This window comes from Copadichromis virginalis, linkage group LG5 (genome assembly GCF_057382275.1).
Source record: "Copadichromis virginalis isolate Kocher_CV1m ecotype Utaka linkage group LG5, C_Virginalis_male_GT1.1, whole genome shotgun sequence".
Taxonomy (NCBI): domain Eukaryota; kingdom Metazoa; phylum Chordata; class Actinopteri; order Cichliformes; family Cichlidae; genus Copadichromis; species Copadichromis virginalis.
In genome coordinates this window covers 26,361,628-26,379,759 of record NC_140622.1, presented here as the reverse complement: position 1 = coordinate 26,379,759, position 18,132 = coordinate 26,361,628, and the positions used below count along the sequence as shown (strand labels likewise).

Here is an 18,132-nt window from a genome sequence, read left to right as displayed (position 1 = left end):
AGTGAAATAAATGAATAGATGCAGAAACAAGGCAATGGATCAGATCGAAATCATTCATTCCATTTTTGGAAAATTTTACACTGTATTTTGTAGAGCCTGCCCAAAAAGATTTTTTAAGACTAATACTTATATTTGGTGACTTAAAATGATCGACAGATATTTCTTTCTTCCACACACACAAAACATAAAGACAGTTACGTATGTGTTGTTATTAATCAGTCCTTACTGAAATAATATTCCAATTTATGTATCCATAGATAAGAAACAAATATCTTTTCCTAGAAATTGGCCTCAAGATGGGATTTAAAGTCTGTCACAGAATCTATTATCTCTATGTAATTCAAAACATAAGCTACGGTAGGATAAGCTGATTTTTCCATTTAAACAGATGACCCAAAACAAGGTCTTAATGGACTGACAAATAGCTGAAACGAGAACTCTACAGGGAGTTATTTAATAGCAAATGTTAGCGTGCTACCCCATAAAAAGTTAAAAGGACTAGGTGCAGTGCTCTGACTTGGTTTCTTTAGTGCATTTTCTTTTCTGCATGCAGAACATGCAGTGATATGTATATATATATATATATATATATATATATATATATATATATATATATATATATATATATATATATACTGTATTGCAGGTGTAAAAAAACAGGACAGAGCTACATTCATAACCTCATCCTGAAAAGTCATATTACTGTGAAAAACACCCACAAATGGTCTAATGTTGGCAGATAGACCTCTGTGCTGGAAATGGAGAACTATTACTTGAGACTTTAAATTGCCGGGATGTAATAGGCTTTGAAAAATCCAGTACTTGATACAATAAAGTCACCTTCTTAAATTGTCAAGAATTGCTGGGTCATTTGCTTTTAAGAGTGCATTATTATGCATGTTCCTTGTGGTTTACATTGTTATGGGAGGAACATGTAAAAAGAAGTAGATTAGAAAAAGAAGGGCATGTATTGTCTTTCCTAATTAGGCCCTAGTTTGATGTTTTGTCAGTGGTGACTGAGAAGGTTGTCACCACAGAAATGTGTGAAACAATCAAGAACAGTACTGGAGACACCTCCCAGCTGCTTACAGGCATTAATTTAAAACAGGATGTTAAAGGTGCTGAAGCATGCATTGTGTTCTAAAAGGATTAAAAGTGAAGAAGTGCTTCTGTTATAAGGAGACAGTAATGAAGTGGGTGTCTGCTATACACTTATAAGCTCAGCACACTTCCTCAGGCACCATTGATTGATTGCACTGCATACATTTGCATGTCATGTTACAGCAGCCATTGTTTGTTTGTTTTTTTGTCTCATGTTCTCCATGTGCTGTGAATTTGTTTGTATCAGAAGAAGCTTCCAACCTGATCCTCTTTAAATGATATACATCTGTTCTCTTCTTATATTCACTCTGCTTTCATTGGTGCGATTTAACACTGGGTATACATTCAGAGTGCAGCCAGCATCCTACTCTGCAGAGCAAAGCAGCGAAGCTCCATTGCTCCGTGCAAGGCTGATGACCTACTTTCTCACTTCAAGCGATAACATACTGTACTGCATTCAGCCTTGTAAAATTCCTCCATTGCTCTCTACTCTGCATGTGAATGGGGTTTGGGTGGTGGTGGTGGGGAGTTAGCTGCTTGGTTGGCTGGAACACCTGCGCTACCAACTCTGCTTGTCCAGCAGTCACCACTAGAACCTGCTTATTGTGACACAGTAAGCTTATATAGGTCTTTATTTCTTTGGGGTGTCTGCAAGAAATTACTCATAGGCTGCAGCATATTGACTTAAGACCTGCAGAAAAATTCGGGGTTTCTTAATAATAGCCTGCTAACAGAGGGCAGTGTAGCTGAAGCAAGTCTGTGGTAAAAAGGAAACAGATTAATTGTCTTGAATTGAGTTTCTCTCTTGCACAAATAAATTCCCATAAATAACCATACTCATGCTGAGCAACCAGAGATTCCACTATAAACTCCTGTTTTCACTCTCTCTTTTAGGCCTCAATACTTAGCTCCAACAGCCTGCTTCTACTACAGATGATGCCTATGAAGGTGGTAAAAGTAAACCAAACAAGCAAATCTGCAGCAAATCTTAAGACTGAATTAAGCCAATTTGCATAATTTGGGAACAGATATTGAGTTTGGACAATGTGTCAGCAGTTATTTTCAGTCCACTGAAGGGTCGAGCTATTCCATGCTAAAAGCAGTATTTTGTTGACAGGAATTAGACTCAATAAGAAATACAAATGATAGTGCTACAAATTCAGAAAGAAATGATACTTAACAAGTTAACATTAACAAGTTTTGTTCATATGTTACTGTTCAAATTCTATTCAAGAAAATCCTCCGGGAATCAATCCTATGTATGTATGTATGTACTATGGCACAGAACATCACACCAGTACCCAGTACATTGAGACAGAGCTGTATATAAAAAATAGTCTCTTGTTGAGGATCCTTCTTGATGCTATTAACACATAAAAAAGAACTTTTAATTGGCTGTAAAAGCTATGAAGCAGTCGTGACACCAACGGTTGGGGGCAGTGGGCCGGATGAAAAAGCAGGAGGAATCGTGTCACAGCTGAGCCAGTGACTCATTCTCCCATGGCAGACGTTTAAACAATAGATGGCCTATAGCGCTGGCATATGCTGAGATGTGTTACATGTCTCCACAAAAGAAATGCAAAGGCAGTGGGCTGAGTGGCACAGAGATGTGAAACAGTGTTTGTGGTTATAGGCCTCGTTAGGATGCTGAGACACTGTGCTGAAAGGGCAGAATGGATTTTTTATTCTCCCTGTTTCTAGGAAGTGTATTTGTTTGTAGTGTATGTCAATTTCACTAAATCCAGACTCAAATAATTGTTTGATGCATTCCCATGAAATTTAGTACCAGCATTTATATTCCAGGGAAAATGAATCCAGTAATCTAGTAATTTCTTGACCTTTCCTCTAGGAAAATTACTGAAGTGTCATTTCTGAATGTGAAATAATTCAGCAGTTATTTGATGAAACGCCACAAAAGGCCAGTTCCCCATGTAAAAATTAAGAGGATTCTCACATTTCATCAGCATGATCCATTGAAGGTACACTTCTTTTTAACAGAGTGATTAATTAACCAAGTCCTTTAGTAGTTTATATCCTTGTTAGCTTGATTTTGCATTTTTCTAGATCAATTTTATGCTTGCAAGTATTGTTAATTACAGTCAATAATGTCAAAAACCAAAATAATAATACAATAATAAATTGTTATTTGTATAGGACTTTTTTAAAACATAGGGACAAAGAACTTTACTGAATACAATAAAATAGAAAATATACAGAAAGAAGAAAACATACACTACAACCACAGTGTACATTTTTTAATGACCTATCAAATGTTAGCTAGTAATACAGGTACTCAATTAAATAGTTTGCCCCTACCATGCAAAATACTGGCCACTGCAATAATTTGCTAGCAAACTAAGGAACTGCAAAGGTTTTCAGTGCAGTGCTTTATATCTGTAACAACCAGCAACCTCCAGCAACTACTCGCTAACCGGTTGCAGAATACATACTTTTCCCTAGGAAATGGCAGTTGCATGGGGCGTCACTGACCAGTCTTTAGGCTTGAGTGAATGATGCTATAGCAATTTGATGTTTCAATGCCAGCAATCACTTGGCAACTGGTCAGAGCGTGCACATTTTCATTCATGACCATTTTATTCCAGATGGTTGCTGATTGTCCTTTAAGCCTGTGTGACTGGGGCCTTAGCTAAACACTAATTTGCTGAAACAACGCTGGCAGTAGGAAGAAAACAAGTGATTTTTGCTGCTGAGTGCTTTACAGCTCACTCTTACGTGTTTCTCATTCCAACATCACCTTATACCTGAGCTCTGCATTTATCTATGAGTTGGCAGATAACCTGTTATGAATATTCATTACTTTTTTTTAAATCAAGCACTCATGCTAGTTCTCTCATCCCACTATCTTTTCTCCTAACCATTTCCTAGTGTGTTCAGTCCTCTCACACACTTTACTCTGCATTGTCATCCACCTCCTCCACTTCTTGCTCATTTGTCACTCTTGTTCACACTGTCCAACTCTACTCCCAGTACCACCTATCTATCCTGTCTTTGTTAACAGCCTTTTAATTACAGTACTTTTTCTTCCTCCCCATTGTCCTCACTCATTCTGTTTTAAATTCTGTTTTACGTTCTTAATAATGTTGGATAGAAACGGGTTCACCTCTGCTCAGAATCCCCACACCATACACTTATAAGGTCCTGTGCCAGCCCTTCCAAAGGGACTCTGCGAGTTCTTATCTCCTCCCTGTTGTACGCAGCTATTCTGAGCCAATTTATAATGCAGCTTACCTCAGCCTCAGAATTTTAATTAAAAGATGTGACTCAAATAAAGACCATAAGACGTCAGTTGTGTATTATGATTTTTTTGGTCAGTTTTTTCATATGTTTTAACACCTACGTATGTCAAAAACAACTCCCCTCTCGTTTCTGCATTAGTCTAAGTGCTTCACCAGGCACAATGTAGCCATCCTCTGATAGACATTGAGTCACACCAGTGATTTCTTTTTGCCCGAAGACAAGCAGCATCACTCTGAGCTTCCCACTTTCCCTGACAGATCCAACACTCATTTTCACAAGTCTAAGCAGCAGATAGAAATCAACAGTAACTGCATGTCAGAGATGGTGCTTTTTATATTTTGAACATTTTTAGTAATTATAAAGTAAAAAAAAAAACCAACTATATAAAACTGTAACTTTATTGAGTAAAAGTTACAGTGTAATAGTAAATAAAAAACAGTGCTGGTTTTTAGTTTTATTTCCCCAACAACTAAAAGCTACTTTCATCTGAAATGTGGGCCTCAGCTTTATAGACAGTGCCTTCAAAAATGTCAGAAACAAACATTTTAAAAACTGTGACATTTAGAGAATAACTGCTCTTCCTCATGGCAAAAATCTTTAGTTGGCCTGTTTGACTAAGAGTCCAAAAGCAAATGGTTTACAGTCATACTAAACAGCAGTAAATTTTTGGCATTCATGCTGTATAAATAATGATAAAAATTGTAGCAATTAATTTGCCGTTAGCTGCCTTATCTTTTAATCAAGCAGTGCTGTAAACACCCTCGAGAAAATGCCAGATGTAGATTGGTATCGTAAAAGCTTTTTGACTGATGACTGACCTTTTCTGCTGTGACATTATGTGTGGATGTTTGTGTGTTTGCCCGGTTCAGAATATCTCATCACACCATGAATGGACACTTTGTGTCATCAGCAGTGGGTGACTGAGGCAACTGCCAAGTTTTTTATAAATGTAAGTGGGTCTGTGAGGGTACTGGATGTGTTGAGAAAAATGGCTGTATTTTTTGTAGCCTGGCTACTTATGATCCTCATGCTACAAATCACGTTGTTACCATTGCTGCATGTTCTGGTACTCACTGAAAAACAACTCTGGAACAGCTATGAATAGTTGAGGTTAAAGAAGCAGAAAGTACGGGGGGCGGGCGATTTTCTTCTAATTGGCAGAAAGTGATTCTGAGCCTATTTGACTGAATGGGCTTTCGCACCTGCTGGCACAAAGCATAGATGGATCTTTGTAATGCTGGTTCACCCTCATTGCTGCACTAGCCCTGAAGCAGTGGATACAAGTCTTTATTTAGAACAGGGATGCCAAATACTCAGTATACATTGTGGACCACATACAGCCAGCTTTCATCTTTAGTGGGTTTAGGTTTATATAGTGCCAAATCACAACTGAGATGTAACCATATGAAAACGTTATAAAGAAAAGCTAATAATGTAATAATAAAAAGATCTGTCAGCATGACACTTTGGGTTCTAGTCATAAGTAATAAATGTGCAAAATTGGAGAAAAGGTTCAGGTAGCTCCCTGACCAGACTCTTGTAATTATAAAACTAAAGATTTTGGTTAATTCACAACAACGTTTTTTTCTTTTTTTTCCCAATTTTATGCCCTCCTTCACATTTTCCAAAGTCATGCTGTGGGCTGGATTGAAGTTGGATAGAGATTTAGAATATTCTTTAGATTTGTCAGTAGCAACAGAATTGACTGCTTTTAGTACCACTATTTGATGTACTCTGCAGGGGCTTGTGTAACTGTTTTAGCTCCATGTGGGAAAGTTGCTGAAATCAATTGTGCAATCAGACATTTTATTGACATATAAAACTGTGTTAATATCCTTCTCAATGGCAATTGATTCATGTAAAGTTGTCAGGCGCAGTGGCCCGTGGACATGGGATGGACTCAAGTGCAGATTCAAAACCGGAGGCCAGGGGTGAGGTGTAACGAAAAGAGATTTTATTTTACAATGCTCAGAGGCTAACAGAAAGCGCAGACTAGAATCAATGAACTTAAACTAGATGTCTGAGGCGAGAGAAAAATACTGTGATGATAACTAGATGGCAGGGATAACTGGGTGCAGGTACTGGGCAGGGGAAACTGTGGCGGGCCAGGGCACTGAAACAGAGGACAGAGCAGTCAGGGGAATCCCACAGAGGGTTGCGAGTGAATCTAAGGATAGTACACTGAGCTGTCTTACAAGCTTGCAGGTGGGGGTTGCGTGGAGGGGGGAGGCAGGAGAGGTCCAGGCGGGTGCTGCATGCAATGCAGGGAGGCAGGCAGGAGAGAATGGCAGCTCCAAAACGGAGAGGGATTACCAGAGGTGGGACCAAGTCATTGTTTTGCAAGTCTCAAGTAAGTCTCAAGTCTTTATCCTCAAGTCTCAAGTCAAGTCTCAAGTAATGTCAGGCAAGTCAGAGTCGAGTCTCAAGTCACTGGTGTAAAAGTCCGAGTCAAGTCACAAGTCTGAAATTTTGAATTTCAAGTCCTTTCGAGTCTTTAAAAAAAAAATGAAAAAAGCATGTTGTAGTTATGCTAAATGTAAATATTAGACCATGTAATTTTAAAATCTGTGTTTTTCTCAACACATGACAAAATAGTGAACGTAGAAAATATACACAAATTGTGAAATTGCACCTCTTTAAAATGCAGCTCAATTAAACCTAGCTCCTAGAATAATTTTCACAGTTCTGAGATAAGCTGCATGTTATTCTTGGATGCGGTTGTAGGACCGGCTTTAAAATCGCATGACAAAAATATCATACACATTAAAAAAAACTGCATCACCAACGTAGCCTGGACAACATTTGCTAGTTAGATGAAGTCAGCTATCTCATCGTAGCATATTTATATGCATATTTATAATCATACGGTTCTTGGAGTGAGTGCATACACTCATGAAGTTTAGTAACTTCAGGTCACTGCAACAAGCCCAGGTACAGTTTACCGACGGATGGGTGCAGGACCTTGAAACGCACGTGTAGAACGAAAGACCATCGTACGTATCATAAGTTTACTAGTCTCACAAATCGTCTTCATAAATACACATTCGTTAACCATTTATTAATAGGACCTTTGAGCTCAACGGTAATTAATTAGTAGTGGAAATAATTTCTGGTACCCGTCACAGAAATGTAGCAGTGACAATAATACTGTATGCTGTAATCGTACTGGGCAATTAGTGATACAAAAAACCTGTTTTATCCTGTGAATAAAAGTATATGTTTTTGTCAATGTACCATAATAACAGAAGCGAAACGCAATATTGTGTCAGGACAATTCACTATTTATGCACAATAAACAAAGGAGCATAGTACGACAATTTCTGTTCAGCGCCAGACTTGCTTGTAACCTATATCACCAATTATGTTATGAAAATGACGTATTAACTACAACAGCAGACTGACCTTTGTGGAAATGCTTGGAGCAGACTAACCTGTGAGCTGGAGTGTTCTGGGACGTTATATTTGATCTTTGAATGGCTGCAATCCAGGCCATCCGTCGCCTCTTTGTTACTTCGGAAACATGGCTCGAACAATTTCTCTTCAACGACGTAATCCGATAACAACCGATCTCTTTACCCGTCGGCTTCCCGTGGCTGTCATGTGACCGGCTATTGCAGTTAATAATACAACAGCTTCTCGACATTTTTGTGTTTCTTTTTATCGCTGTGTGACTGATTTCAATTGAAAGCCTGCGTGCGCTAGTACCTCTTGCCACGAGTTCCCAGAATTCTTTGCGGTTTACCCCTGAATGACGTCACATTTTCAATCTCTATATAATATGCATGTTAAATTTTATATTTGGGGTGAAATATCAAGTCTTTTCAAGTAAACCGGTTCAAGTCCAATTCAAGTCCCAAGTCATTGGTGTAAAAGTCCAAGTCAAGTCACAAGTCTTAGAACATTTTTTCAAGTCAAGTCTAAAGTCATAAAATTAATGACTCGAGTCTGACTCGAGTCCAAGTCATGTGACTCGAGTCCACACCTCTGGGGATTACCGGCGGCAGCAAACTGGTATCCAGGAGAGCTTGGTAGGTGGGTTTCAGAGGCTGACGAGAAAAACAGAGATACGGTCAATACACACGATTAGTCACCAAGGAACGGACGTGAGGCCGAGAACTGACTAAAGTTGGCAGATAATCTGGCGAAGACCAGTTGAGTGCGCCTGTCATAAATACTGCTGGTACGATTGCCATCAGGTGAGGAACAACAAAGACTCCACCCAGTGGGGAGGAGCTGATGCTGTGGAAAACCACCCAGACCACGACAAAAGTAGCTCTTTTTACCCTTGCAAACACTGTTTTGAGTGCCAGTGATGTAAGTTTGGACACACCTTCTCATTTCAATGTTTTTTTTTCTGTATTTTCATGACTATTTACATTGTAGACTCACTGAAGGGATTAAAACTATGAATGAACACATATGGAGTTAGTCTGAAGTATCTCAGAGTCTGAAATATCTCAAAACATGTTTTACATTTTAGATTCTTCAAACTATCCACCCTTTGATCACTGCTTGCACACTCTTGGCATTCCCTCGATGAGCTTCATGACCCATATGGAAAAGAAATAGTAAAAACTTATATGTGATTACTCATGAAAGTGGCCACTTTCTCATTACTTTCATATATTGTTTTAGTAAGTATCCAAAACATACAAGTTTCATTATATAAGTTTTCAAGGGATCTTATATCTGTTTTCACTCTTATATGCATTTCATACAAGTTTCACACCAGACAGATACAAACTTTATAAGATTTATATATATCTTTTCCATATGGGGAGGTTTGTCACCTGAAATGGTTTTTCAACAGTCTTGAAGGAGTTCCCAGAGAATATGAATTCTAACAGTTGTCAAATAGGGCAGTCAGCTGTGTACCAACCTGACTTCTGCACAACACATCAGATGGTCCCAACCCCATTAAGAAGACAAGAAATTCCACAAATGAACCCTTGCTTGTTTGCAGTGCTGTCAGCAAAGCAAAGAGTGGCTACTTTGAGGAATCTAAAATATTAACATATTTAGAGTTACACATTTTTTCTATAATTCCACATATCTTGCTTCATATATTTGATGTCTTCAGTATGTATCTGCAATGTAGAGAGTGGTATATATAAAGAAAAACCATTAAATGAAAAGGTGTGTCCAAAGTTTTCACTGGTAGTGTACATTTACTTAAAAAACAGTTATCAATAAAAAAGTGTCTGTTCCCACCTTAAATGGTTAGTCTACTTTTGCTGTTTTGTGTAGACGCAACGCATGCTAATTAAAAATAATAATTTGAGCTTTTGAAATAAGCATTGTGTAACACTTTTTTTTCACTCCTTAATAAGATTTATGCTACTACCTTATATCTGCGGAGGAAATACAACACTCCATGATCTTAGCAAGGTGCTATCCCTGCACGAGAGATAAATGAACATATTTAATAATAAAATACTCTACTCAGGAAATATTTAATTAGAACACTTTTGAACCTTTACCAAGATTCAAATATCACACCTTTAATGTGTGCTTTTGAAATCTGTACTTGAAATCTGTATTTGGTATCTGCCTGAAAAATCTTCTGCTGGCTACAGTGCATTTTTATATTTTTCATTATAAAACAAGGAAACACAAATCATTCAGACTGCTTTTCTTTCTAATGGTTCACAATCAATTCCACACTGAAGATGGATTAAAAATATTTGTGTTTGTCTTGCACTGTCTATTCCCTTAGGTTGCAGGAATAGTGATATTTTCCTGTAAATACAACATCAGTTCAAAAGTTTTCCCCTGAAGCAGAATAAGAGCAGTCCCCGGTTTTCCTGTAATACCGTGTGCCTGAAGAATTGGGAGGCTCTTTTCTTTTTCTCTGCTGCTCACAAGCGTCCACCTCCCTTTAGGTCTGAAATATTAATGGATGAGTTTTATTCTGGAATCAGAAAGGTGCCCTTCATACACATGTGTGTCCACAGAGAGGTGGATATCACACTTTCTACCACCTACCTTATATTTTTAACCAGGACATTTTTTTATATAAGCACTTGTAAATCAGAGGCTGTATTTATGTTATTTGTTCATGCTTGTGCATCTGAAAGGAAGCTTTAATGTTCCAGATATAAGTAGATGGCAGTTCAAAAGAGGAGATTTGACAAGGCCCTTGCAATAAAACAATGTGTTCTTAAGAGATATGGTGTTGAAAAAAAGAAGCAGCTCCTTACACAGTTTTGTCTTGATTAGAGGTTTCTACAACAAGAAGCGGGCATTAGTAATTCAAAAGAGAAAACTGAGAAGATCATTTTTCATGTTTTAAAAAAAACACACATTCTTTTGTCTGCTGGGTTGTTGCATAAAATATATATATATATATATATATATATATATATTTTATAAATACACAAATCACCTAGAGATCCATCCAGCTCTCTGACAGCTTGCAGCACAGCAAATGTAACCTAAGACTTGGCTTTTTACACTTCTCCCTTTGCGTTCCCTTCTTTTTCTCAGAAAAGTACTTGATGTGTGCGAAAACGATGTGTGTTGACAGCGTGAATGGGCAACACTGCTTGTCCCAGTTGGTCCGTCAGCCCAAGGCTAAGCTAATGTCTGTTGGCAGGGCTGGGTCAGGTGGCGTGAAGGGACAGTTTATGGTGGCGCAGAAATGGCAAGAGCTCGTGTCTCCTCATTTCAACATGATAACAATTGTCCGGAAACATTGTATTCATTCATTGTGTTACTCACTGTATTCAGAACTTATGGAAGTAGGTTTACAGGCTATGAAACAAAAGGCAGTAAAGCGCTGACTTGTGAACTGTGTGCGTGATGATTTTGCTTGTGTAAGGAACATACAGTTTTTGCTTGGCTGACTCAGAATTAAGTTTTAAATTCTTAATGGATCTTTAGTTCTTTACTTTTGATCCAGAGGAATAGGAATTTTACTGTCCCGATGGTGTAGCGTTTCTTGCTTTTACAGCAGCGTAACCAAGATGGTGGTTTCAGCACTAAATCCAATGTGTGCCCTGTACTGTGCTCTGCAATGCATTGAATTCTCTTCACTATTTCAAAATCTATTGTTTACTTTTATGCTTGACTAGCTTGTTGTTTTCCTCTTGCTTTTATTAACTTTTCCTGAGGAATTTTGAAATTGCTGTCAGTTGACATTAACTGAAATACTGGAATAGGATCAAACTACAAACAAGCGAACGGAGTTAACATTGCTCCATATCGTCACTCATAATAATAATAAAGTAACATGAGAGTTTCCAGTCCAAACCAAAGGGTTTCTAATATAATTTGGCATAAAAGACCATGAAATTCTAATGTTTCATTTGTGCACACAGTTTTCTCTACTCAAGCATGTTGGTGTCACGTAGGCCCTTCCACATCTGTGTGGGCAAATAGAAACTCTAATATAAATGTGACACATTTTATAAATCTCGTGCATCAAAGAACTGGGCTTCTTTAGAACTGGGCTTCTTTATTTCTAAAAACAAAAGGTATGGAGTCCCAGATATTTAACCTCTAGTGGAGGTTGTTCCCTTTGAAGTGGACATTGATCTACTATTGACTTGGTCATCCCTAGGAAAAAACTTTCTAAACACAAGCTAAACAACATATACACTATGTGCACTTCAGTGAGGAGAGGTCAGACCTGTACATAGGAGAAACTGAACAATCATTCCACAAATGCATGACAGAACATAGAGTTACACCTCAACAGGACAACACTCACCTGTACACTCATTCACCTGAAGGACAAAGGTCACTCTTTGGACAGTGAAGACAGATGGTCGCTGTGAACAAACATCATTGAACAGAGGTGGTGGCTTACCACACCATTTGTCAGCCACCTACAATGCAGTCTTTAGGTCCTTAGATCCCGGACACACACACCTTGCCTCAGGTTAGATTGGGGTAGGTCACATGATGGGGCAAAGTCTCACAGTGGTTTCGCCCTTTACCCCTGCTGATGGTAATGACCATTGACTTTTTTCACATCTTGGCTTATGTGATGATGCACATTATCAATAGTGGGTCAACGACCACCTCCAAAGGATACTTGGGAGTGTCCACTTTGTTTCTATAACTCAAGAAGCTTCTTGGATGAGCGGTGAAATGTTTTCATAAACTTAAGGAAGTCCAGTTGCCTTCTTTTTCAAGCTCCTAAGACTACCATGAACTGGATGACTAAGAGCCAACACAAACTTCTGCTGTGTAGTTTGTCTAATTAGCCAACTAGCTAAATATGACATCCCTGATAAAATGTTGTGTGCCGCAAAGCCACCTTTAAATGATCTTTTTTCTCATCATAATAAGTGGCTTATTGTTGTGAACTATTTAATAGTCAAAAGCCACTTCTTCTGGAGTGAAAAATAAACACTGAAATGAATATGGGAAGTATTCATGCATATCTGTACATCGTGTTCTCACAAACGGAAACATAAATAAACCAGGCAACCCAGAGGATGAATGTGATGTTAGCAGTAGGTCATCACTGTGTGTTGCTCTTATTTTCAAAGCAGGAACAGCCACAACTAAAGTTTAAGTTTATTCTTGTTATGTGCGCAGAGATCCTTTGTAACTCTTTCATGTTAATGTTCCAACAGGTGCTGGGGAGTCTGGAAAGAGCACCATTGTAAAGCAGATGAAGTAAGTTGCAAAAGGAATGTTTATTCCACCTTTTTTAAATTCTGTGTAACACAAAAGCTTTTTCACGTCACTGGAATTTGGTTGGTAATCACAAAACCATTAAAAGCTACAAACTAATATTAGCTCTAATGCTATATGCCCATTACTCATTTTTTCTATGATCTGTTGGTCAAATAGTTGTTTCCTTGTTTAACAAAAGCAACCAAAGTAGTTCTTATGTCTGTGTGTGGAAGTAAATGTTGCCCTTTAAGATAGTCCATTTAGATTTTTACCCCTCAGCTGTGAAAGGATGTACATATGTATAATGTGGTATATTGCCATCACCATGCCAACAGGTGGGGGACAAGTTTGTGAACGTGATGACTCGAGAACGGAGTGACATTTAAATTGATACCATAGGTGTATCTACTCAAGGTCTCAGAAGAGTTCGAATCTCATAGACCTCGACCTCAAGCATAGAAGTCCAAGGTCAATTGATCTGAAAAGCTTGTGAATACGATAGTTTGAGAATAAGGTGACGTGGGATTTTTAAATTCATACGATAGGTGCCTCTACTAGGAGGCTGAGGGGTACCATTGGCCACTGCCAGTATTTGTAAATGTCTTTTAAAAACCTCACAAATTAAGAAATTTTTTTATAATCACAATAAACTTTAATTATATTGTGTCACTGAGCCTAATAACCACAGTCATATTATAAGTGGTCACACGATGCCGGTTAACACCCCAGGAAGTCAACCCAGATTTTCTGACTTTAGCAATGAGTGTGTTTACATAAGAGGGGGCAGTGCTGACACCAGATGACCCATTTCCAAAAATGGACAGGTCTAGAGCTGCATATTTAAAGAAGAACAAGAGATAATCCTAAATAAATATAATAAATTTAAAATATAATACAAGCTAAAAGCAACACATTTGTTTTAGCTAGAGACTGCAAGAAAATCTGGCAGTTTGAATGTGTAAACTGATATTGCTATCACTGCTTAATTCTTCAGTTACAAAAGTGTGCAGAAGAATACATATAATCGATTTCTGACAGTCTGTTTAATTCTAAGACGCTCATAAAATCCAAGACATTTAGAGAGGTAAGTTATTGGCTTTATTAAAATGTCAGTGCATGAGGATGCCATGTTCTAAGGTTAATAGGCACAACTTTATCCATCATGTTGATATAATATTTCCAACTTACAGTGGGGTGTGCTGCATAGGTTGTTGTAATGGTATGCCTCAATAAGTATTGACTGACTGCCGTAAGGGGAAACCCTGTTAACTTCCGGTCACAGTTCACTGTTCTTATTTTATGTGTTTCAGTCAGAGAACTTGAGCAGTTTACAGTTAAATCGTTTCAGTTTTAGATACAATACAGTGGAGTTATTTCAAGTTGGTTCCCAGGTGATGTTGTGGTCACAGGTGTTTAGAATTTTTTTGTACATGTGAGAACGTATAGGGTTATTGGAAAGTACTTAACACATAGACTTGGCTTCTGAGACCAATAGGAGTCTATGGGAAAATGTCCCTCCATCTTGACCTCTGCAAACACTTTCCTGATAGGTTTCTGGGCTCAGTCTCTCAGTCTTGGGTCATACTGAATAAAAAAGCCTTTTGTAAATCTTGGGAGTCCTGTGTTTCAGAATGGAGGTCCAGTGCGCAAGTAATTTTAAAGCTAGACCCCTCCATGTCATATAGCTATTTTGAAATCAAAATGACGATGGTAAAAACACTCATTTTGAGGCTTCAAAACGAGACTTCATAAACCAGGGGATGATGTCAGGGTAGCTAGGTCCATCTTTTATGCTGTCTATAAAACAAAGGCTTTTCATTTCTTTCTTTTCTTTCTTTCTTTTTGTAAAGCTTGTGCACCAATCAGGATACACAATGACACAGATACTCACACACTAATGGATAAACACAGAGGACACTAAATGCCTTAATTATTCACATTCCTCTGGGCTAACCAGGCATTGAATCCATTTTTTATGAGTTTGGACCAAGAACAGTCTGTTGCTTTTGAAGCTAATTTATAAACTTGTACAGAGGTATCGATTTATCAGCATGAAGACAGAAGCAATCATGACTCTGACCTTTTATTTAATGTCATACATGACATTAAATAATGTCATGTATGATGACATTGTGCGGTGTAAACATGTCTTACAGTAAGAAAAGTTAGCTAATTCAACGTTCTTAGAACAGCTCAAAAAGAAGGCAGCTGTTTTCTAAATTATTACTGTTCATTAACATTAACATCGGTAGGCTGTTAAAAGCAGGGGGCAGACCCACTTTAGAATTACTGTGGGGCTGTCTCACTTCGCTCTCTCTGCACTTTGTTCTGCAGCCTGATGAAATCTGGGTGATTGCACCTCATGATGGGCTGCACACTTGTGCATGCACAAACACTTAGTTCCGTCGCAGTCAGGGTAATAATACTGCAAGAGGTAAAGTTAGGATACTGCATCAGCTGAATGCTGCAGTGTTGAGGCAGTCCCACTGTGTGTTAACCCCGTTTGCTACACATCATCCTACACAGCATGCTGACATGATAAATGTTACACTGAGTATTCAGTATGATTTTTTATAGACTAGATAGCAACACAGACAAAACAAAATCAGCTTTTAGCTTCAAAAATATTTTGAGTTTAAACACAGCCAAAACTCTTAATGTAATCATTAATGTGTAACAATGATTGTAAAGAAAATGATTTAAACTATACAGTACAAAGACATTAATGATGTTAATCATTAACTAGCCAGTAACAGAATTTGAGCTAGTCTGATTTTCTGTGTGAAAGAAGCTGTTTAGTTTAGCAGTTTGACTTAAATCTGAGCCTGGCAGCTTAACTATGTAACTGCATTTGGGAATATGTCTTCTTAAAAATAATTCAGTAATAATCAACATGTATGTTTCTTTAAGAGAATTTCAGACAACTTTACATTGATTTATTAAAAGAAATAAGGTCAAACAGGTGACAAATAGGTAATAAAGGCAGTAGGTAATAAATAGGTTATAAATAGGTCAGATTCTGTGCTATTCCTTACTCTGTGTTGCCACCCACATCCATCCATGTCATCTGTACCACTGAGCTCCAGCATGACTTTTTGGGATACCTGCTGACAGTAAGAATTCACAAGTTGCTTCATTTTATATACTTTAAGCTGTTTTTTTCTTTATTTTTATAGCAAGGATGCTGGAGAACACTCCAAATGAGCTTGTAGTGCACATAGTGAAGCATAAGAAGTAGTTTTTGAAGACTTCATTAAAACAATAATTGATTCCCCCTCATGTACATCGAACCAAGTGTTGCTAATCTGTCATCCTGTTCTTATCGGCCATGAACTAATTCCATCCTGATGTGTGTCTGCTGTTAAATGAATTTCACATTATGTGCAAAAAGCAAAAATGTGTCATTATTTACACTTGAAGTGCACCAGAAGAGTTTTTTAATTGACAGGGTAAACAGTAGAAATGATTTCAGCAAGCATAATTGCATCACACATTTGAGAATACTGTGGGCAATGTTTTAATGTGCACTTAAATAAAACTTGAATGTCTCTTGATATTCTCAGGATCATCCATGAAGATGGCTACTCAGAAGATGAGTGTAAGCAGTACAGAGCAGTGGTTTATAGTAATACCATCCAATCTATAATGGCCATTGTTAAAGCCATGGCCAGTCTGAAGATAGACTACAGCAATCCCACCAGAGTGGTAAGATGCACAAACACTCCCAAACACAATGTATTTTCTAAAGCATGGCGTTTGTGTACAAAATAATCACTCTAAATGCTTTTTTACTTGATCTTTACAAAATGCTTTATCTGTTGGTAAGCATGGGATGTGTAAGAGCAATAAAGACTCAGGAGCAAGATCCAGACCAAAGGCTAAAAACCATTGTTATGTGAGAATGCTGAATTTAATTTGGCCTTACTAACCATTGACTTACCAGGATGTCGCTTGGGGCTAAACAAAACAAAGCCTGCTTTATCAACAGCATCTTGCAACTGTGTATCTGGCACAGTACTTAAGAGTTACATTGTGCTTTCCCAGAATTGAAATCACAAGTTTTCCATTGTTTCCAGTCACTGTGCCCTATTTACTTGGTCCTTTTTCTCAATATAAAGAGGCTAAATAACCCAGTTGCTTACATACATACATATACACGTATGTGTCATTACTAAGACATGTATAACACGGTAAAATAGGATTATTTAAAGGCTACTATGACTCTTTCTTACATGTTTCCTGTTCTTGGCAGTTCTTTTTCAGTCAATACCACTGTCGGGCTGTGCCAGTGTTTTAAACAAACATGGTATCATGTGATTTCCAACATGCATCTGTTCACAGCAGCCTTTTTTTTTTTATCAGCAGTAAGATTTATGTAGTAGGTGTTACACAGAACTGGAGCACAGTATAATCCTTTCCTGATATGTCTTTGCAACCTGCAGGGAAATAGCACTTGTCTTACTGACTCCATCTGGTCCATCTTTGATCTGCTGTCTCCTTAAAGTTGTACTAGACAGAGAGGAGTCTGAAAGTATACCTGCTGCAGGAGCAACAGCAGCCACTGAGAGCTCTGGTGCAGATTGGATTAATTCAGTGCTGCTAGCAGGGCACGTTTGAACAGCACTGCAGAGGCTGGTTTCTGCAGCCTCAGCAGCAACACAAACTAATTTCTTATTTTGAAGAATACCCAACTGTAAAAGGAAGATCTTGTTGCTAACCCATTTGTCTGGAGGTGTTTTGTAACAATTGTTACCCATCATTTATGTTTGCTTTGCATGTTAGTGTTTGCTAAACCTAATCACTCCCAAACTAATGGTTTTATAACTGGCTAGCTAATGAAAACAGGCTTGTCAGTCTTTAAATTACTCCACATATTAAAGATGATTGATTATGCATTTATTTATTTTCTGTCATATATAAAGAGTTACAGTAGCGCATGCTTGTGACAGCTCTAGGTCTTGTGTTTATGTTCTTTGGCAGGCCTGCCTTTTACGTGCTCTATTTCAGATCCTAATCAGGAAATGGCTTGGGAATGCTTGGGAACTCTATAGAAACCAGTTTCCTCCCTGGCTGTCTCTTCTTCTGGAAGGCTCTTGCCTTTCAGGTCGCTAACTTGGTTTTCATTTGATTTCGCTTGGGTGTGCT

General features: G+C 38.0%; 1 protein-coding gene across 1 annotated transcript in view; it reads left to right on the top strand.

The window, feature by feature from the left end:
- gnai2b (guanine nucleotide binding protein (G protein), alpha inhibiting activity polypeptide 2b) overlaps nt 1–18,132 on the top strand; it is a 53,171-nt gene that overhangs the window by 17,665 nt on the left and 17,374 nt on the right. Inside the window, exons 2-3 of the mRNA XM_085457061.1 lie at nt 12,945–12,987; nt 16,551–16,692. Coding sequence (XP_085313187.1) covers nt 12,945–12,987; nt 16,551–16,692 — 185 coding nt within the window. The remainder of the gene's footprint in view (nt 1–12,944; nt 12,988–16,550; nt 16,693–18,132) is intronic.